This window comes from Camelus bactrianus, chromosome 7 (genome assembly GCF_048773025.1).
Source record: "Camelus bactrianus isolate YW-2024 breed Bactrian camel chromosome 7, ASM4877302v1, whole genome shotgun sequence".
Taxonomy (NCBI): domain Eukaryota; kingdom Metazoa; phylum Chordata; class Mammalia; order Artiodactyla; family Camelidae; genus Camelus; species Camelus bactrianus.
Window position 1 is genome coordinate 80,234,212 of NC_133545.1, and position 22,152 is coordinate 80,256,363.

Genomic DNA, 22,152 nt, shown 5'->3' on the forward strand with positions numbered 1-22,152 from the left:
AAACACTTAGGGTCTAGATTTTTTAAAATCCTGGCTCCGCTGCAACAGTGTGATTTGGGACATTTGTTTTTTTGTTTGTTTGTTTTTTTAATGCTCTGTGTGGCTCAATTTTCTCACCTGTAAAATGTGGGTAATAGTTATGAAATCTTTTGAGAGTCTCATGATATAATCAAGTAGTTGAAAAAGTATCTGATATAAACACTCAATAAATGAAAATGAAAATGAAAATACTATTTATTTTCTTCCAATGCTGCAGTCTCATCTCCAGGTATTGTGATTTTTTAAATCTTTTTTCTCTTCTTTTCTGCTTTCCCTGTAATTTTTTTCCCAGCTTCTTGAACCATATGACTGAGTGTTTTGTATGAGATAATCCTTAGAACAAGATAAAAGTTGAAAAATATGAACACTAGGTGATAGGAACACACAAGTGACTTTTCCCCTCTTCTCTTTACTCTCTCTGTTATATATGATGAGCACATGTTACTTTTATGATCATGAAAAATTGCTGAGGGAGGGGGAGCTCAGGTCCCCCACGTGCATGGCGGGTGACCCACACTAATGGTAAGAATAGAAGTACTCAGCAGCATTTAGGATAGCCCTTGGAGGTGAACCTGTAATAAACAAATTTGCAAAGGAGAATTTAATCGATAATATTCAAGTTGTCATTAAATATAAGTTGAGATAATATATTTCTTGAATTCATTGTCAGGAGGTTTTTAATTTAAAAAGTGACATTTCCTATATATCTGCTGTGCCGTCCTTGACAGTGAGCATCTTGTAGGCGTACCAAGAGGGTGGCCTGGCTGGAGAGTGCATGGTGCCATGCATAGCAAGTCAGAATTTCAAAGGTTATTAGTTTGTATTTTCTTTCTTTCCGGTTTTTTAGCGGCTCCTTGTTATTCCTTAAAAAGAACTGGCTATTTAACCACTCTTCGGCAAAGAAACTCAGCAGGTGATCTAAAGAGCTGCAGTAAAGGTTAGTTGGCACAAAGGGGATTTTCTTTGTTGCTGTAGTTAATCGTTAGCCTTAAGTTCCTGGTTTGTTAAAACAGTTTCAGTACTTAATTTGCAGGGCCATGACCGATTGATATGTTCCCTTATAAATTTTGAGTTCCAGCTAACCTGTCCCAGTGCTATAAAGAAGACCTTAAGAATAAATCATTTCAACCCTTCTCTATGGCAGTGAACACTGCTGGCTCTCCCTTCGCTTCTCTCCGCCTTGTGCCTCACTCCCACTCCTTTTTATGCCAGTTACTGCCTAATCCTAATTTCTTCCTTATAGACGATTCTTTGATTACGTGTATCAGTGCAGACAAAAGAATGTTGCCTGTCATTGCAGTAAACAGCAAAGGTCAGGAAGCCATCAGCCACCGTGTGCCCTGAGGGGGATTCTGGGATTCCGGATGGAGAAGAACTAGATACTGGCCCTAGAGAGTTAAGATGCATATCTAAGGAGTTAATTTCCAACAGCCCAGACTCTTGCATTTTCCTATACATAGAAAAGCACTAAAATCATTAACTTGAGGTGTCTATTTTTTGTGATTGGCAAGGTTTTTGTTGTTGTTTTTTCCCAGCAAAAGCTCCTATTTATCCTGGCTCCTCCCTTACCTCTGGAACAGTTCCTCAGAGCCCTTTGAGAGGCCAGATCCTGTGCTGTCGTCCTCAGTAAGGTTCCCCGAATAAAAAATAACTCACAACTTTAGCTGGTACATTTTTGTTCAGTGGACATCAGAAAACTGATTTATTCTTATAACTAGTACCGAATAAATTGTATTCTTTAAAATGCAGGCTAAGTTTTTAAATTGAAATTTAATTTAATTTAATTTAATTTATTGAAATTATTATATAAGTTACAGGTGTGCAGTATAATGATTCATAATTTTTAAAGGTTATACTCCCTTTATAATTATTAGAAAATATTTACTATATTCCCCATGTTGTATAATACATCCCTGTAGCTTATTTTATACATAATAGTTTGTACCTCTTATTTTCCTACCCCTATCTTGTCCCTTTTCGCTTCCCTCTCCCCCCTGGTAACCACTAGTTCTCAATATCTGTGAGTCTGCTTCTTTTTTGTTATATTCTCTAGTTGTATTTTTTTAGATTCCACATATAAGTGATATCATACAGTATTTGTCTTTCTCTGTCCAACTTACTTCACTTTACATAATGCCCCCAAGTCCATCCATGTTCCTTTTTTATGACTGAGTAGTATTCCTATATATTCACATATATTCATATTGTGAATTCATATATATATATATACACACAGACACAGACACACACCCCCCCCCACATCTTTATCCATTCATCTGTTGATAGACACTTAGGTTGTTTCTACATCTTGGCTGTTGTAAATAATGTTGTGTGAACATTGGGGTGTATGTATCTTTTTGAATTAGTGTTTTCATTTTTTTCAGATATATATCCAGTGGAATTGCTGGGTCATACGGTAGTTCTAATTTTGCTTTTTTGAGGAACTTCCATATTGTTTTCCACAATGGCTGCACCAGTTTACCTTCCCACCAGTGGCGTACAAGTGTTTCCTTTTCTCCACATCCTCACCAACATTTATTATTTGTGTTCTTTTTGATGCTAGCCATTCTGACAGGTGTGAGGTAATATCAGTGTGGTTTTGATTTGCATTTCCTTGATGATAGTGACGTTGAGCATCTTTTCATGTGCCTGTTGGCCATCTGCATTTCCTCTTTGGCAAAATGTCTGTTCAGTTCTTCTGCCCATTTTTTAATCAGATTGTTTGCTTGATGTTGAGTTGTGTGAGCTATTTATATATGTTGTATATTAATCTCTTATTGGTCATCATTTGCAAGTATTTTCTCCAATTCTGTGGGTTGTCTTTTTTGTTTTGTCGATGGTTTTCTTTGCTGTACAAAAAACTTAGGCTCATTTTAATCAGATGTGTTTAATAGAGATTTTCATAATTTCTAAATTTGAAATATTTGGAGATTCCAAGTCAAGTCAGCTCTGGATTGTAACTCATTTACTGTGAAAGCCAGTAGAATAAATTAATGTGTCCTGTTCCTCTATAGCCCCAACTCCCTGTGAAATGACAGGGGGGAAAATTTTACAGGCAGAAATTTGTAAATTCATAACTGAGAATGGGAACAGATGGAGTGACCATCAGCAAAGCAGAGACTTTCCAGGAGACAGAAAACAGATGGCGCTGATGGGTGAACCAGAGTGGAGGAAGCCCCAGCCCAGCATACCCATGAGGGAGGCTGCACGTGGAATCTCTTTTTCTCCATAGAGTCCTGAAGAGACTTTAGACTCGAGTCAGTAGGAACAGAGCGCAGAGAGTGGAAAGGACATGGTATTAATTAAGGGAGGATATATTAAGAGCTAACTGGCTGTCCAGCCCACTCACTCAACCCATACAAAGATTGCAGCACGTTGGTTACCCTGCTAATTTTGAAAATCTGCTTTCAAAAAAAACCTTTTTATACTCTCAGCCTGAGGACTAGGAGTTCTAATGTAAAAGTTAGTGTCCCAGGGAAGACTCTCCTCATTTTGATATTTGAAGAAAGATCCTACCTACCTGTCAACCTGTTCTTGCCCATGAACCCTGAAGTGAAGTATGTCCATTAAAATGCCAAGAGCGTAGAGTCTATGACCTCTCCTGATCAGCTGTGAGAAGCAGATCTACCCAGCAACAGAAGAAACCTGCTACAGTGGACTGGGAAAGCAGGAGGAAAGAGAGCCTAGCCAGTAGCGACTTGAAAATATCAAAAATGTAATATGATATACTATTGCCAGGTTAGTAAAGGATACGAATTCCCAAAATAAATAAATACATGGAAAAAATGTTCACCCTCATCATGTAATCAGAGATGTAGTTAGAAATAATGAAATCTTCTTTCCAGTATATAATTAGCAGGGTTTTTTTTTTTTTAAAGAGTGCCCTGTTGCTAATAGGAATGTTGTGAACAGGCTTTTGAAAAGCATTCGGACAATATGTCTGATAAACCTTAAACCATTCATTCATTTTCCCTCCTTAAAATCTACCTCATGAAAAGCATTTTAAATGTAGAAATAGATGGTTACTCATTATAATATTGAAGAATTCTAAACAGCTGTAATGTCTTTAATTACCAGATTTGGTAAGTAAACTCTACATCTCCAGGATGATAGCATTAAACATCGCAGCTATGACGTCAACAAAGCAAGGTAGAAAAAGCAAGTGTGACTCAAGTGGAAAGGGGTGCAGAAGGAGAACTTGTGGGTTACAACTTAATAACCTCCTCCCCCACATCTTTGTCCTGGACTGTAAGATCTTAAAGTCAGGGATTCTGACTTGTTCATCTGTGTACCCACCCACCACCTCCTCCCAAAGCCTAGCACAGTATCTGACTCTTAATAAATGTATGTTGACTCAGAAAATGGGTACAGGGGGGAAAAAAAACAGAAAGGAAATCCAAAAGCAAACCGAAGACCAGGGAGGCCACTGTGCAAAGAGGGCGCTAAGTTAATGAAACTTGCATCCAAAAGAGGAATTTAACAGATGTCTTCATGTAAACCAGAAACCATACTGAGATTCTTTTAAAAGATTTTGTTTGCTAATCACTGTTTACTGTGAAACTTTTTGTCAGTATTTCTCCTAATATGTTGTTTGATATAAGGCTTGTTCAGTTAATCAAATATCCTATTCATTTTTAAATGTTGGATCATTCAGGCATGGTTAATTCAATTATTTTTTTCTGGTTCCACTTTTTAAAATCAGCACAGTTTTCATAGACAATGTCAGGTTTATAAATATATCAATAAGAGAAACTGAAAATAACAAAGTATATAAACACCTAATTTATAGCTCAGATGCAGTAGAATCTAAAGCAGGTGTAAATTACATAAATTATACTTTTTATTAGATCTCTTAAGCATTCAGGCTTTGAATATCACTTCTTCCAATTTTGTAGCTGGTAAGTTTAATAAATAACATATATTGAATTTTCAAATTTAAAACATTCACATGGTTCAGAATGCAAAAGATTATTATGTATCTTGCCAGAGTCAGCATAGGAATATAGAAGCAAAATGTATATTCTTTACCATTAATAAGTATTCAGTGTTTTTCTTTTTTTCTTTTGTTTTATACTTTTATTTATTTTATTAAATGTTTTTCTAAACTACATAATCTTATTTTAAAAGCACATTTAGGGTTCAAAGACAAATGTTAAAATAGCTGTAAATAGTAGTTTATCAGTTCTTTTCTCTTCCACCTTTCAGGTTCCACCCTGTTACTTATTTCTCAACATTGCTGAAGTCAAGTCATAGCGTGGTAGTCAAACCTCTGGGACTGGGGTAAGAAAACTGCTTATAATTAGGCTTTCCTTAGATTCTTTTAAAATATTCTGATCTATTAGAAGACCAGTATGGATTTCCATCATTTCTTTGCACCAGCTCTTTTCACCTCCCATCCCCCTAAAAAGGCTGCCTGTTCCTCTTCCTTTCCTTACTCACATCCACGCGAGCCAGGAAGTTGAGTAGTTTGGCTTGAACTGTCCCTTCACCCCAGCACATCTAATCTATCCCCAGATTTGGTTGGCGCTTTTTTCTTGTCTCCAATCCATCCCCGTCTTCTCCTTCCTCCAGACTCGAGTCATGGTTGCCCTCTAGCCTTCCACCTGCGCTTCCTACCTTCTGAGTCTTAGTCTCTCACTTAAAAACTCCTGGTGGCTCTCTTTGCTCTATGGATAAGAAAATCTAAATTGCTGGTATGTAAACTTCTGTTTCTGGCCCTTTTCCCTTCTTACAGCTTCGTCTCTCACCATCACCCACAGGGTCCCCAGGTCTGCTGATGCTTTGTCTTTCAAGTCTCAGCTTAGCCATGACTTCCTCCTGAGTTCTGGGAATTTTTTATTAGTTTTAACTGCAGTGAGGGCTTTACCTTTGTTCTGCTGATACTAATTTTATACTGACTGGTGGCTGAATATATGCCGCATATGAAGGCAGGCTCTTCTAAAAAGATGCCTAAATGTTTACGTTACACATACTTTGTGTATTTAAACATCTTACATGTGCTGTTTTATTCATCCTAACCTTAGTTTTTACAAACAGGCTGAGACCCAAGGAGATAAGTAGTTTGAGCCTCCCCATGATTTTAAGAGTCTATGCTTTGATGTCTGACAGCATGTCTGGCAAGTCATAAAAATAAATTTTATTATGCAGACAAGGCAAATTGTTAAGCCATCTTTAAGCAGTTTTCAACTGTACCTTAAAACAATATGATTTTCTTTAGTTCAGTCTTCATTATAATTTTGTGTTCTTACTCAGTGCAGTTTGGGTAATTGGAAAATATTAAGTTATAATAGTATATAGTATATAGTATATATTATATATTATGTTTTAGAAGGAAGACATTGCCTCAGGGACTTTCTGACTTTGATTGTTTCTCCTTTTGAGCTGATTGCATACCTTCAAATGAAGGAGGCCCTTCTAAGAATTTAGGGTGTCACTTACTACTTACTATGTTTCTCCTGGACTGACTTCAATTTTCTCTTTTTAATAATTAATAAATAAATATTAAGATTTTGTTTATAAATATTCAAAGTGAAGTAGCTTCTTTGTCATTTAAAATTTGTCAAACATTAGGACCCGAAAAGCATGAAACGTAAAGAAAAAATTGATAAATTGGACTTCGTCAAAATTAAAAGCTTCTGTTCTTCAAAAAACGTGTTAAGAAAGTGGAAACATAAACCACAGACTGGGAGAAAATATTTTCAAAATATGTCTCTGGTAAAGGATTTGATTCCACAATATGTAAAGAACTCTTAAAACTCACTTAAAAACCCAATTTTTTAAAAAATGAGTAAAAGAGTTGAACTCCAAAGACATAGATGGCAAATAACCACATTAAAAGATGCCCAGCATGATTAGTCATTAGGAGAATGCAAATTAAACTCACAGTGTAGTATCACTACACGTCCAATAGACTGCCTAAAATTAAAAGACCGTGGCTGTGACTACTAGGATGTGGAGCAACTGTAAACCTCATACCTGGTGGATATGCAGAAAGGTGCAGCCACTTTGAAAAGTGTTTAAACGCATACTTATCATTACAAGTTAGCAGTCCCACTCCTAGGTATTTATCCAAGAGAAATGAGGATATATATATATACAGAGACCTGTACACACACGTTTGTAGCTTCTTTATTCATAAAATTTTAAAAATAGAAACAGTCCAAATAAATGTGAATGGTTAAATTATGCTACCTCCAGATAACAGAATACTAGCCAACAGTTAAAAAAAGAGAGAGAGCGATGCATATGCTACTGTTACGTGTTACAATACGAATATATCTCTAAAGCCTTAGCTAGGTGAAAGAACAGGCACAAAAGGTAGCCTTTGCATTTTGATGTAAATATGAGCCATTCATATAACATTCTGGAAAAGGCAGAACCATAAAAACTGAAACCAGATCAGTGGCTGCCTCTGGATGGGGTGAGGGGAGGAGACTGACTACGGAGGGGTAAGAGGAAACCCTTTGGGGGTGCTGGAAATGTTCTGTGTCTTGATTGTGGTGGTGGTAACGTGACTGTATACATTGATCAAAACTCAGTAAAAGGGTGATTTTATTGTATGTAAATCAACGTGCCTTTAAGGAAAAAGTTAAAGCCAGTTTTCAACACCAGAAATTACCTTCATAAATTTAAGGGTCATTAGGAGATAGATCAGATGATGTAAGTCAGGTCCTTTATCTTTTGACTCAATCAGGGGTCAAAAATGTTTTACTGTGAAGAAGCTCTTATATATTAGAAATTAATAGGTGTTTTTTATTATCGGAGTTTTGTGCCTTTACCAATATATAATCTTCTTGTCCTGAGAACAGGGTCTACTTTCATTTATTCACGTCACCCTTTATGTTACCTAAGTATCATTATTAAATTGTCTTCATGTGTATCTTACATAGTTCATGTCATTTTATTCTTAGTTATGTACTCTTGCTGAGTCTTGTCAAATGAGTCTTTTCTTCCATTATATATTCTGACTGGTTATTTGAAAAGAAATTTTTTTTTAATATAACATATCGATTATATAATCATTTCCCTTTGAAATCTCTTGTTTATAGTAATTTTTCAGTTGATTCCTTTGGTCTGAAATCACAAGCAGTGGACTTTGATTTCTATCAAATATCATTCCAGATCATGTAGAGATAATCGATGAGTTTTGTCATCTATTAATATGAAGACTTACACTGACTTCTAAAAAAGAAAGCCATCCTTGCATTCCTAGTTGAATCCCACCTGATCACTTTGGCTTATTCTTTTAACGTGCTGGATTCTAACATTTTTTATTCAGATTTTTTTTTTAATTGAGGTATAGTCAGTTTACAGTGTTGTGTCAGTTTTATTCAGAATGTTCACACCATATTTACACAATAGGTTGGTCAGTCTGTTTTTCCTTTAGTCTGTCTTTGTTAGGAACTTTGCGTCAGTGTTAAACTAGCTCCCAAAAAAGAATTTGGAGACTTTCCGTATGCTGTGAAACATTAAACAGTATTAATACCTGTTCTTTAAATGGTTGGGAAAATATGCCAGTGATATTATCTGTGCCTGATAATTAACCTAAATAGTCTCAGATCCCTTTAAAAATAGAATTGCGTGTCTTGCTTTCTTGGTCAAGCATATTCTAACTCTTCTAAAATTGTACATTTTATACTAACTTCCTTTATCGAGCAGGTATTGACCCTGTACCTACTTATGCTTAGTAATGGTTTGTAATGATTTGATAGAAACTGAACTTTCATGATCATAACCTTTAATGCACCGTACAGATTGGAGGGGAGGCAGATGCTTCTTTATTTACAAGGAATCTCTCAGTAAGAACTTTCACCAGCTTATAGTTTGATTAAACTAAAGTCTAATAATGAGCGTCTTTATTATGAAAGTCTAAAAAAGGTAATAATGAGTTCTGGAAATACAAAGATCATTGGGGTTTTTTTTGTTTTAGTGGGTAAGGAGTGTTTGATATCTTACTTAGTAGTATTCCTTATTGAGTATTGGACAACTAGATTGAAGTTTCTTAGAAATTTTCATAAAGTTTAAAATAGAGAGCTTAGAGTTTGGGGTGGAGATTTGGGGTCTGAAGCACCTCGACCCACTTCCTCCTGTGTGTTGTAGGCTGAACAGTGGCCCGACAAGATACTCATATCCTGGTCCCCATAATCTGTGAATATTACCTTCTGCGGCAAAGGGGACTTTGCAGGTGGATTTGAGGAGGATTTTTCTGGATTATCCTTGTCAGATAAATGTAACCACTAGTCTCCTTATAAGAGGGAGGCGGAGCGAGGTTGGACTGCAGGAGGGGAGAAGGCTGGATGACCACAGAAACAGAGGTTGCAGTGACGCAGCCAGGAGCCCAGGGAAGCTGCTCACACAGGTTCTTCCTGAGCCTCCATAAGGGGCCCGCCCTGCTGACACCGTGATTTTAGCCCCTTAAGATTCATTTTGGACTTCCGACAACACGAACTGTAAGATGATAAACTTTGTCTTAAGCCCCTATAAATGTGTGGTATTTGTTATAGCAGCAATAGGAAACTTAATATTGTATGGGTACCTGTTAACTGAACATATGAGGGCAGGGATCTAGGCCTATGGAATTCAAGTCCGTATCCCCAGCATCTAGAACTGTCCCTTACATAATAAGGTGGACACTCAATATATTTGTTAATAGAGGAAGGGGAGGACAAAGGGAGGGAGGGAGAGAGGGCGGGAAAGCCAGGTAATTTATAATTTAAATCAACATTGTGAGTATGGTGTAGGTGTCTGGTTTCTGGATGACACAGAGAAAACCAGTAAGGTTGAAAACTTGAAGCCCACCCATAATGAAGTAGATTCTATACTATTATTCTAGGACACCACTTTTGAAAAATAGAGCTACTATATGATCTAGTAGCTCCACTTCTGGGCATTAACCCAAAGAAAATGAAAACAGTAACTCGAAAAGATACATACACCATGTCCATTGCAGCATTATTTACAGTAGCCAAGACATGGAAGCAACCTTAGTCCATCAGTAGATGAATGGATAAAGAAAATGTGGCACATATATACAGTGGAATATTATTCAGCCATTAAAAATGAAATCCTGCCATTTATGACATGGATGGACCTTGAGAGCATTATGCTAAGTGAAATGAGTCAGACAGAGAAATACAAATACCATATCATTTCACTTATGTGTGGACTCTAAAAAGAGGAGAAGAGCTTATCAATACAGAGAACAGGTTGGTCGTTGCCAGGATAGGGGTTGGGAAGCAGAATGGATGGAGAGGGTCAAAAGGTACTCACTTCCACACTTCCAGTTATAAAATAAGTAAGTCATGGGGATGTAATGTTACCCAAAAAGGGGTGAGGGCATTGTGTAATTTAAAAGATTTTTTTGAACTGTAAAAGGTGGAGAATAATTGAGGAACCAAATAAGCCAAACAAGTTAGAATTCAAGGATCCCTATCTTGTTATTTGAAGGGGAAAACATAAACATACACATGCGTGGAGAAGTCATATTTCAATTAAAATTCAGGTTCAGTCCTCCAGTTCCTTAAGGTGCCAAGAAAGTAGTTAATTGCACTTTTGCCAAGTGAGTGCAGGAAAGAAACCAGCTTATGTTATTCATTTATTTTATGACTAGTTTTAAAAACAAGTTACATGTTTACATAATACAAAAATCAAAATGGTAATTAGCAAAAAAGCCATAATCTCACTTCTGTCCACCAGTGACTTCATTTCCATCCTCATAGGCAACCCTGTGTTACCATTTGTTATAGTGTTTCAGATTTATAAACAAGTAAGCTTCTAAATAATCCTTTTTTTCTCATCTTTTTGTGTAGTTCATAGCATACAAGGTTCAGTGTTCTATATTTTGTTTTTTCCGCTTTAACAGTATCTTTGCCACCCTCCCCCATATCAGTAGGTAAAGAGCATTGGGTTTTATTGCTCCTTATTCAGTGTTTCCAGTTCACACTTCCCCTGCAGTAAATGAGTATGTTTGTTTGTCTACAGCTGGGAGGGACACACTTTTTCTGTACAGGGCAGAAAGTGCACATTTTAGACTTGTGGGCCACATACATTCTCCGTTGCATATTCTTCTTGGTTTTGTTTTGTTTATAACCCTTCAAAAACATAACACCATTTTTAGCCACGGACCGTACGTCAAAGCAGGCCAAGGGGGCTTTGGTTTGCTGGCCCTGAAAGACATGCTGTTATCAATCTGATGGGTTAAAACAAGGGTGCCCCAGTCTAGGGTTGAGCATGTCAGAACCACTTGTATTTCCCTTTCTGTGGCGAGTCGTATTTTTTGCCCATTTTTCTTAAGGTTGTTGATCTTAAAGTAACTTTTTATATAGGGAAGTTATCTCTTACCTTAGAATTGCAAATATTTTCCTCAATTAATCTTTATCTTTTTACTTTGCTTATAGAAGATTTCACCATGTAGAAATTGTTTGCAGTAGTAAAATATAACAGAGTTACTTTATGACTTGAGTGTTATGTAATACTTTATCCCTTTCCCATTCTAAAATTATAAAACAAAATTTTTTGTGGGTTTTTTTTTTTTTCTGGTCCTTCGTGATTTCATTTTATCATTTAAATCTTCGATCCATTTACTTTACACTGGTGTGAGGAGAATGGATCCCACTTTCTGTTTTCCGGGCGGCTCACCGGTTGTCCCAGTACCATTCATTGAATTATCCTCCCTGCTTCCCTCCCCCACCCTCCATTTGAAATGCCACCTTTATTACACACTATAGTGTGCATTTGGATCTCTTTCTGTATATTGTTCCCTTCATCTATCTAGACAGTTTTTTTCCTCTGAATCCCAACTCCCTCACTGGATTGCTGTGTGAATCATATTTCATTGAGGAAATACGGATGCAGTTAAAGGAAGAAACAGTCGAGCCTGTCTGCAGCACCTGTACCCCTGTTCTTTACTTTCCCTCACCTCCTATTACCGAGAAAGAGCTGCGCCTGCTCCGCTGTGCCCTGGGTCTCAGCTCCTCTGCTCTGCTCCTAGAGGCACCTTCAGCTCATCATTCTTTCCTGCCTCTTTGAGATGATTATCATATAAACATCCCATAGCAATTAATTCAGAAGCAACCCAGACAGAAACCGTGTCCATCTGTGGCCCCATTTCTCCGTTTGTCTTCAGAGTGAAAAAAAATGTCCACTTCCACACCTCCTGTTTTCTCCCAGCCCGCCCCCTCAGGCCGAGGGCCCTGCCGCGCTGGGGGGATGACTCTCCCCGAGGCCCTGCCAGGCCCGGTCATGGGCTGCGGGGCAGACTCCGGGCTCTCAGCTCTTGCACCTCTACCGTTCATTCTCCACACACTGGCCGGGCTAATCTTTCTAAAAACAGAAATGAAATTATGTTGGGGTCCTGCTTGAATACCCTGCCGAGGCTTCCCATTTCAATTATAATAGAATCCAAACACCTTTCCATGGCCTTCAAGGCTTTTCATGATTTGGCCTCTCCAGCCTCTTAAGCTCCCTGTCACTAACTGGGCTCCATCCGCTCTGGGCTTCCTCTGGCCCCTAGAACATGGCAGCCCCTCTCCCGTCTTGGGTCTTCGTACTTGCCGTTCCCTGTGTGTGGGATGCTGTTCCCTCGGAGCTGGCTGGCTCCTTTATAAAACTCAGGTCTCTGCTCAAACGCTGCCTCTTTAAGGGCTTCACCGTTGACTGTCCTGGATAAAGTAGCCCCTCCCCGCCATCTTCATTCCAGTGCCCCTTGCTTTCTTCATTGCTCTTAGCAGAAATGGAATTTTCCTTTTTATGTGTAAGTTGTCTCAAGTTCCAGCATAGATGTCTAGAGACCAGGGGTTGGGAGCTAAGGTGTGGAAAGCCGGGTTTTGAGGTGGGGGAGAGGAGGTCTTTTCCTGGACAGCCTCTTGAAGGCTGGGATGTGCAGCTCATGGTTCTTGAGGAGTATGTGCACTTTGGAAAAATGTCTTTAGGAATCTTCCTTTTCTAAGCCACAGACTATATTTTAAATTGTTCCGGAAGGAAAAGTGTTGTACCCTAGTTGGTGTAACTGCTAACGTTTTGCCCTAAAACACACACAATTCTTAGAGTATTAATTGATATGGTAACACCCTGGGCTCATGTGATATGACTGTTCTAAAAATAAAACAGTAGTAACATAGCCATGAAAAGATTCCAGTTAGGGTCATAATAGTGAGAAAGAAGTCATTTCCTGGCCTGTTTGGGAGCCCCGGCGTCAGCATGCTCCGTACGCTTGCTTACACATCGTGTCTGTAGACTTTTAGTTACTCATCTGAAAGATACTATTAATTTTCACTGTTTCTGAGCAGTGACAATCATTCAGAATCCAGTGATCATGTCCTTGGTGTGTAGAAAGAAATGGGACTCAGTCCTTGTTTATCGAGATAAATCGAACTTTTCAGCCTCCAAATGTGGATTCTCCGCCATATGCTTCACAGTTCAAGCTGCCTGTGCTAAAATGTTCATGATGTAACATAAGAGTAACAGGATCAAAAACTGCGTATAGGGCGTGATCCCAGTCATGCTCCATGCACATTGAAGCGGTCTCAAACGAAGTGTAACACACCCGTGTTGTTAAATGGATAGCAAGGTTATGGGGTTGGCTTGTTTGTTTTTTCCTTAAGACTTTTCCGTATTGGGCATGATTTCTGGGGCGGCCTGAGTGCACCCTGCACAGCCCGCACATGAGGCACCAGCCCACAGCGGACTCTCCTTGTCATTGCATCTCTGACAGCAATAGCTGCTTCGTACCAGTGCAGATAAAGCGCTTCCCAAGGCTGGGTCACACTCCGGCATTTATCCGCTCATCCGACACAGATGTGCAGAATGGCTGATTTTGCCGAGCCCTGTTAGTAATGTTAAGCATGAAGTGAACCAGGTGGACATGGCGCCTGCGCTCAAGTTGCTTCTGGTGTATCAGGGAAGAAGAGCCCTGTGAAACAGCTCACACACTCAGCAATGTCACCCTGTGCGAATGGCTGTGGAGGAAAAGTATCAGGCGCTATATGAGCCCCGGGCAGGGGAGAGCCTCACTGAGAGTTCCAGGTGAGGCTGAGACCCCAGAACTGAGAGCAGTTAGCCAGATTGAAGACGAGTATTGGAGGAAGCTGCATGGCGGAGGCCAAGAGGCAGAGAGGAGCGTGTGAAGAATCGGAAGCGATCGGTGTGGCTCGGATGCAGCCGAGCCATAAGGTAGACAAGTAGGCAGGGCTGGGGGTGGACCTGTGAGACGCAGCTTGGAAAAGCTGTGCTGTGACCAAAACAAGTCAGAGAGATGCTGAGAAGGAAGGCGCAACCCCCGGCTCCGCTAGTAACGAGAAGCCTCCTGGCGCGGGCCTCCGCGGTGCTTGTGACCTCTCCGCCTCTTCTTCTAAGGCCTGCCCCGGGGCCAGGGGCCACCGGGGGCCGGCATTGCCCATCACCACCCGCTCTTCCCACCCTGGGCACATGGATGTGGTTAACACGTGTGTGTGCTAAGGGAAGGGAGGGCATACTCGATCCAGGTATGTCAGTCAGATTTTCCATCCCTCTCCAGATATGCAGATGTTGCCCTAATGGTGCTTGGGAGTTGGGGTATACAATCTAAGAGTAGTCTTAGATTCTATTTTTTTTAACATTTTTTTTATTGAGTTACAGTTATTTTACAATATTGTGTCAAATTCCAGTGTAGAGCACAACTTTTCAATTTCTTAGATTCTATTTTTACCTTTACTGCCAACTTGTTAGGATGAGGGTTTTTTGGGATTTGTTTTTGTTTTGGGTTTTGTTTTTTTTTTTTTTTTAGTCAGTTGTTTCTCACCGAAATTAGAAAAGGCATCTCTTCAGTTAACTGCTGATAGAGGTTAATGTGAAAACAAAGTGATCATGCAGCCTGTTTTTATTATCTGTGTGACTATATTCTGATACAGCTAATACTCTGTTATTGTCAGCATCTGACTGCAATGGGAAATTTTCGCTTTCAGTCACCGAGCTCATCACTGAAAACTATTATCAGAGAAATGCCCTTGAGTCATATACTTGTCTTACTACCACGGTGTTCTCTGATAAGTGGCTCTTCCCCTAACTGAGCATACTTCATTTGCCATCTGTTTAAAATCACTGCAGAATGAAAACTGGTATCTTGAAGCCTAAGGATGTCATCTCTCTTTCCTACACTGGAATTCTGAAGAAGAGCGTGCTGAGCATTGCTTGTTCTTTCATTCTTTTTAGATTCCTCTTAATCAGTTGGTGACAACTCTGTGACACAGGATGGCTGCAAATAAGCCCAAGGGTCAGAACTCTTTGGCCTTACACAAAGTCATCATGGTGGGCAGCGGCGGCGTGGGCAAGTCCGCTCTGACGCTGCAGTTCATGTATGATGAGGTAGGTGCTGGCTGTGTCCCGGATATCAAAGGTTGGGCTTTCAGAGTATTTCTCCGGCTTGGTTTTGATGCTATTTCAGATGGATGCCTTGCATCCTTGAAAGCTACTAGTTTGTTTTTTTTTTTTCCTGTTTTTAAATTCAGAGCCAACATTTGTATACAACTTAACTTAACAAGTCAGAGGGGGAGGGTGTCTCTCAAGCAGTAGAGCGCATGCTTGGCATGCATGAGGTCCTGGGTTCAGTCCCCAGTACTTCTTCCAAAAATAAATAAACCTAATTACAACCCCCAGCCCACCTCCTCCCAAAAACAGTCAAGAACTCAAGGTCCTTAAAATCCTTATGCTTTTAAAAAACAAAACAAAATGGGAAACAGTACCTATTTCTGAGCAATCTAACTGTGGCTTTTTTATTTTTAGTGTTTAAATGGTGAGTTCCACCTTGAATTAATAGTACTGGTGGATATAGTACCTAATTGAGACTTGAGGTTAATATACATAAGGCATCTTTTAATAATAACGTTAGTGAAAAAGTCAGTTAGTTATTGTGTCTCTGATGACTGACTGAGTGTATTTGGCATGGCACCACACTCTCCACTAGACAGGTAAAGGCTGTGTCCTTAAAATAAAAATTACTGGACAGGTTACAGATTTGTGTGCCTGATAAAGTATATCAGACTTTATCACCCCAGAATTAAAGTCTCAGCCTGTAGACAGCAATATGTTCCTTCCTTAGAAGACTGTTATCTAGGCTAAATGATTGAAGAGTTCATAATCAAATTTAAATTATTTATCCTCAATTCTTCTTCCTCCCAAATAGAAGCAAGGATTTATGGTTGCTCTTTCTTACCTAATCCTCAGAACAGTCCTGTGTGGTAGGTCGTGGCATCGCCCATTTTACAGATGAGAAAACAGAACCTCAGAGAGGCTACCCAGCCTGCCCAAGAAGAGTGGTCTCTGATGAGCAACTAAATGTCAAACCTGGTCTGACAAAAACTCCTGCAGATTTTTACACCCAGTGTCTGTCTCTTTTCATCGCTTCCCCGCCAGCATTTCTTTCACACACAGAACTCTTAAATCCATTCACTTGTCGTGTTGTTGGTGATGATAATAAAAAGTTTGAACAAGGGAGACTGAAATGATACTTGAAATTACCAATTTGCCTATTCTGTTCTTCATTCTGTTCATCTTAATAGCTCCTCTTCTTTCAAACTAAATCTTAAAGCAGCCCCCTTCTTGATAATAAGGAGGTCAAAAGTAAGAATATTCACAGGCCTGACATTTGATGAATGGTTAAACTTGCATTTGATATTCATAAATATTTAATATTTACTTAATATTCATAATATTATCTGATATATCTGGATATTTCTGGTCATCAAATATAAATGGTTGTAAATATTTAATATTCATAAAATATTAGCATGTAGTTATGGTAGAATATTCTATAGCTTTTACAATTAAAAATACACAGTTTGAGTTTTTAATAATTATATGTCGCATGTCTGCCATGTACCAGGCACTATTCTAGGCTTTGGAGATGCAGTGACAAAAAGAATAGTCAAGGTCCCTGCCTCCCGGGGTGAAGTTCTAGTCAGGGAATACAGACGCTGAGCAAATAAATAAGAAAATCTCAGATAATGAAAGTATTTATAAGAATAAAAGCCATGAAAGTATGTTTTATATACATACACACACACCAACAATGAGACACTGATCCAAAATATCAAGGTGAGATTTAGGGGGTTAAAGATAGAATGTGAAGTTGTTTAATTGTACCATTTAAAAAATCGGAAGTTTAGGGAGAAATCTCGGAGTTCCAGGTTTAGCATTCTACGGAGTAGTCTAAGCTGCTCTTTTGACTTGATTCATTTTGGAGAAAGAAAAGATTTAACCATGCTTTCAATGCTTACCTAAATATTGACTTAGTTTAAAGTAACTTCCACAATTCTGGCATGAAAACGTATTTTAGAGTCCCATAGGAAAGGTTCTCAAACGTTAGACAAAACCTAAGTGTAGTAGTTTTTGCAAGTATAGTGTTTCAAGGAAGAAAAAAGGCACAATTTTCAAGCTGTAAACAGCCTAGAGCTAATAGTTCAACCCCACTGTTTGTAACAGAGGAAGCCGCCAAATGGTCTAACATGAAAATTTTCAATGAATGTAGTTTTTACCGTTGGGGAAAACTGAATGAAGGTCACAGGCGACCTCTCTGTACCATTTTGGCAACTTCGTGGGAATCTGTATTTCAAAGTAAGTTTTGAAAGTAGAGCTAATGTCAAAACCGGCGCGCTTTCCGTCCTTCGCAGTTTGTGGAGGACTATGAGCCTACCAAGGCGGACAGCTATCGCAAGAAGGTGGTGCTGGACGGGGAGGAGGTGCAGATCGACATCCTGGACACAGCTGGGCAGGAGGACTACGCCGCCATCCGAGACAACTACTTCCGCAGCGGCGAGGGCTTCCTCTGCGTCTTCTCTATCACCGAGATGGAGTCCTTTGCAGCCACGGCCGACTTCAGGTGGGTCAGGGACAGCTTCTTCCCCAGAAGCAGGTGGCCGACCAGGGGCCCTGACGCGGTAGCCTTTCCCTCGGTGTCCACTCGTGTCTGCTCCCTCCCTGACTGACAGCCTGCCTGCTTGTGCTCGGGTGTTCGGTGCACCCCGCACAGCCTGACCACAGGCTCTCCCAGGGCCGGCTGTGCAGGCGCTTGAGTGTGTGATGGCCTCAGCACCCAGGGTCCCTCTGTGCACTGCAAGTCCTCCCCTCGAGCACAGTACCGCGACACTGGGATCCCACGCTGGAACTCTGACCCAGTTTCAGGTCTGGTTTCTCCGCACCTGTGTCATGCTCCACAGGCACCTCGCCGTCGTCCTCACACCATGGATGCGCTGATGGCACGGACTGAATTTCTAGTAGAAATAATAATACCATAGATCGGCACACTAGGTTTTGGTACACAGTATTTTTTATATCTTATTGATAATCAGAATCTGTCATCCATTTGGCTCTGAGGGGGGTGTTGGTGAAGGAGAGATACCTAAGTACATATAGCAAAATTAAGTGCATGAATACACGCATAATCACAAGCATTCTTCGTATGTATTTTTACTTCTGCGTTGTCCGCTTTGGTGTAGGGGACACAAAAGAAGCATGTAATAGGTCCTCTGTTTTCAGAATTCACACAGCCTAGTTGAATAAGGCATGTACCAAGAGCAAGTTAGTGACAAAAGTAGGAGATATGGAGGGGACCCAGGAGAGGAGGGAAGCTGGGAGGCCTCCACGAGACAGATAACCTCGAAGGGTAAGAAGGATTTCCACAGATGAGGAAAGACGCCAATTCAAGTAGTTAAGCAAAAAACCAAACCTGGGCTCATACAAAGCACTCCTTTTTCTGCTTTTTCTGTACACTTGAAGGTCTCAAGGACTTACAGGATTCTTTGCAAAAAAGCATGTCATTGAGAAACTGTATAGCTTTGTGTGTAAAATTTAGTTTGTTGGCTTCTATAGGAAAGGAGTTTTGTATGTGATTAAGTGCGAAGGATGACAGATTCTGGTAACTCATAATCCTTGGAGACATGTTGAAAGTTACATAAGTGTCAGTGTTTTTCATTCATTCAGAAAAGATTTGAGTGCTTATTATGTAGCAGGTCCTGTTCTAGGTAATGGAATAAATTTTGTCACCATAGTCACCAAAGTCAAAGTGGTATCTCGAGGGAATGTTAGGTATTTTTATACCAAGAGAGAAAGATCTTGGGCTGTTGCTATTACAGAAAATAAGTGAATCATTCATCACCCTTCCAGTGTACCTCCAGTGTGTTTGGCCTTCTCATAAATAAAAAGTGGTCCTAGTAACTGACTGGCAGTAGGAAAGCCATCTTTGAGGTGGTCTGAATGGTCACAGGGGGCACTGCACATGGTCTAACCTGCCAAGTACAGCACGATGTCAACTCCTCTCTTTAGCTTCCTGGGCCTCCCATCACCAAGGCAGAGTCATTGTCTCCTCACCTGTGAGAGCGACGGACCCGCCACAGCTCCAGCAGCACAGTCACCACACTTCTAGGCTGAGACTGATTTATAGGTGTTTTTCCTGACAAGGTAACAGCTCTGGAGAGCAGCTCCCATTTCTGTCCGTTTCAGCCTCCCGAGGGCCCATATCTAGCACGGTTGCTAGCATGTAACGTATAGTGCTTAGTAGATGTTTGATAGAAATATTAGAAGACCTAGAAAACTCTCTTCCCTTTTGGTTCTCACTCTCCTGATGTCAGAAATGAAGAAGTTGGACCAGTTTGTCCAGGTGCATTTCCTATTCTAAAATTCTATACTAGCGTCTAAAACTCTTATTTGAAGGGAGCACCACATTAAGTAAAATGTCTGTGAAGGTTATAGACAGAGCATCGCCTTTCTCTGACATCCAGGAAAGTAGCTCATAAAACCAACTTGTTAACTCTAAAGAATATTGTCTTCTCACCTCTGAACTCAGTGGGCCAGGTGTTCTATGACCATGTTTCTGACGGCAGTCATCACACTGTCATTTCAGTATCAGACTTCCGTGAGCACCTGACTCAGAGTAGCTTAGTGGGTATTGAAATAAATGTATATAGTCACTAATTAATTTCAATAAATATACCATATATATTTATATATGAATGGACAAAAGTGCTAGAATCACAAACACCAGGGGCAGGCTCACATTGCTGACGGTTAGCGAGTCTGAGTGGAGAGTCACTTGTTAACATCTTAGTTCCAGCTGTTGATCACGAAGGAAACTGGTTAAGAAAGTCACAGCAAATTTGTTGTTACCAGCACTGGAAAAGGATTGTGATTGACCAAAATCCTCTTCACAAATACCTCATAAATTTAACAAGCAGCAGTGGTGAGTGTTGACAAGCTTTTTGCAAGAAATCACATGACTGGTGGGAAATAGCACGGTGCTCTGTAGCAAACCCCAGCTAAGCGTGTGTCGCTCGGTTACCAGGCGCAGTTAACATTTTTACTTCCTGAAAGGATGTTCAAGGTAAGTTCAAATCAGTGAAGGATGGAAGTGACTGTGTGGTTCGCAGTTTATTCACATCAGAAAACGTAAGAATTCAGGTCCAAAGAACTTCCTGCAAGCATTGAATCTGTTAGAACTTTTGCTACTTCATCAGTAGTCAGGTGAATAAAATGATAATATAAATAATAAATATCTAATTCTCATAAAGTTCTTACTGTGTACTGGACACTGTTCTGAGCCTTAACACAGATGAGGTAGATACTCTTACCATGTTTCATAAATTCCGAGACACATGTTTTCACATTTTCTCATCTCTTAAAGTCAGAGCTGTGTTTTATAGTCTTGACATCTTATAGTGGTAATTGGCAGCCATTTTTCTTAGTAGTGTATACAATAGTGCTTACAATTAGTGGCTTCTTAAATCTGATTTTTTAAATAAAGTCTCCAAATTTATAAATGAAGAAACTGAAGCACAGAGAGGCTCAGTGACTTGCCCCCAGTCATGCAGTCAGGATGGCAAAGCCATTAAAATCCGGAAGGTCTGCCTCCAGATTCTTGCTTTTAACAACCCTGCTGTACCGGCTGTCACTGAATGAATGATGGCTCTTTTCAACATCACATGGTCGCCACATTCCATGTTGTTAAAATGGAATATGGGAAGTTTCCTTTTAAAAATACAGCTTCGTTCCCTACTGTGTATTTTTTAAAAATGTATTAAGCATTTTTATATATGGCATTTTTTAAAATTATATAAAGTGTTCTGTGACATTGCATTATAATCTCTCTGGTTGCTTTGTTAGTATCAATGCCAACCCTCCACTGAAACAAGTAATTGAAAACATTTTTTCAGAAAGGTGAAATTATCATTATATGATCCACGCTTTCCTCTCCCATTCATTTACCTCATCTCCCACTGGTTTGATCTGATTATTGTGTGTAATAAAGAAGGGTCCCTCTTCCACGCAGGGGACATGTCATACGACACAGGGAACCTCACCCCAGTGCTCAGTGGACACCTCGGTGTCCATTTCTGTGTCAGAGGGAGAGGTCTCTCATGATGAAGAACTTTTGGAAACTAAACAGTCGGGAACAGGGTTTGTTCCCTTAGATATTCCCTCCTGGGGAGGCCCTGTGGTGTCCAGCATGGAAACTGTGTGCGCTCTGGCGTTAGACGTCGCAGATTCAGATCCTGGTTCTGCTTAGCCAGGACTCTGAGTGAGCTGCATAATTTTCTGGGCCTTGGTTTCCTTACTGTAGTGGGATGACTACATCCCACTACAGTAATAATTGTAGTAACTCCGTGGGTTTGGGCTGAGGATTAAACGAGATAGTGTACGTAAAGTACTTGGAACAGTTAAAGCACCGGGCGCGTCGTGAGCGTTAGGCCGCTGCTAGCAGCAGTGCAGGTGGTGGTGGCAGCGTTCAGGAGACGTCTTCTAAGCAGCACAGAATAGACTAATGTGAGTGAACTGTGGCCACGCTTTATACCCGGCCTCAGACATCACTGCAGGACCCCTGCAAAGTCAAGTGTGCTGTGCTGATCTGTCATACTAACAACCCCTGTGAGTTTCTCATTTCTCTCTGAGTCTGCAATGTTTGTGTTCCTATAAGCTTCAGCATCTCTAAATAATTTCAAAGGAGAGGCATCTGTAAGATAGCAAGAGAATAAACCTAAGTCTTACATATTTCTTTCATCTGCTGATTTTATAAGAAAACATCTTTTTCCAGTAGGTTAATAATAATCATTTAGAACAACTAACATTTATTGAATATTTACTGAGTGCCAG

At 40.0% G+C, this 22,152-nt stretch overlaps 1 protein-coding gene and 1 long non-coding RNA gene across 5 annotated transcripts in view; one reads left to right on the plus strand and one right to left on the minus strand.

Moving 5' to 3' along the window:
• Positions 1-22,152, plus strand: part of RALA (RAS like proto-oncogene A) — a 59,863-nt gene that overhangs the window by 26,818 nt on the left and 10,893 nt on the right. Inside the window, exons 2-4 of one of the 2 annotated variants that reach the window (XM_074367693.1) lie at positions 5,245-5,319; positions 15,226-15,378; positions 17,682-17,890. In XM_074367693.1, coding sequence (XP_074223794.1) covers positions 15,265-15,378; positions 17,682-17,890 — 323 coding nt within the window. In that variant the 5' untranslated portion in view covers positions 5,245-5,319; positions 15,226-15,264. The remainder of the gene's footprint in view (positions 1-5,244; positions 5,320-15,225; positions 15,379-17,681; positions 17,891-22,152) is intronic. The other variant, XM_074367694.1, reaches the window with a different exon arrangement.
• LOC141578194 (uncharacterized) overlaps positions 17,885-22,152 on the minus strand; it is a 90,513-nt gene continuing 86,245 nt past the window's right edge. For all 3 annotated transcript variants that reach the window (XR_012508305.1, XR_012508304.1, XR_012508303.1), the window contains one exon: positions 17,885-18,281. This is a non-coding gene — a long non-coding RNA (uncharacterized LOC141578194). The remainder of the gene's footprint in view (positions 18,282-22,152) is intronic.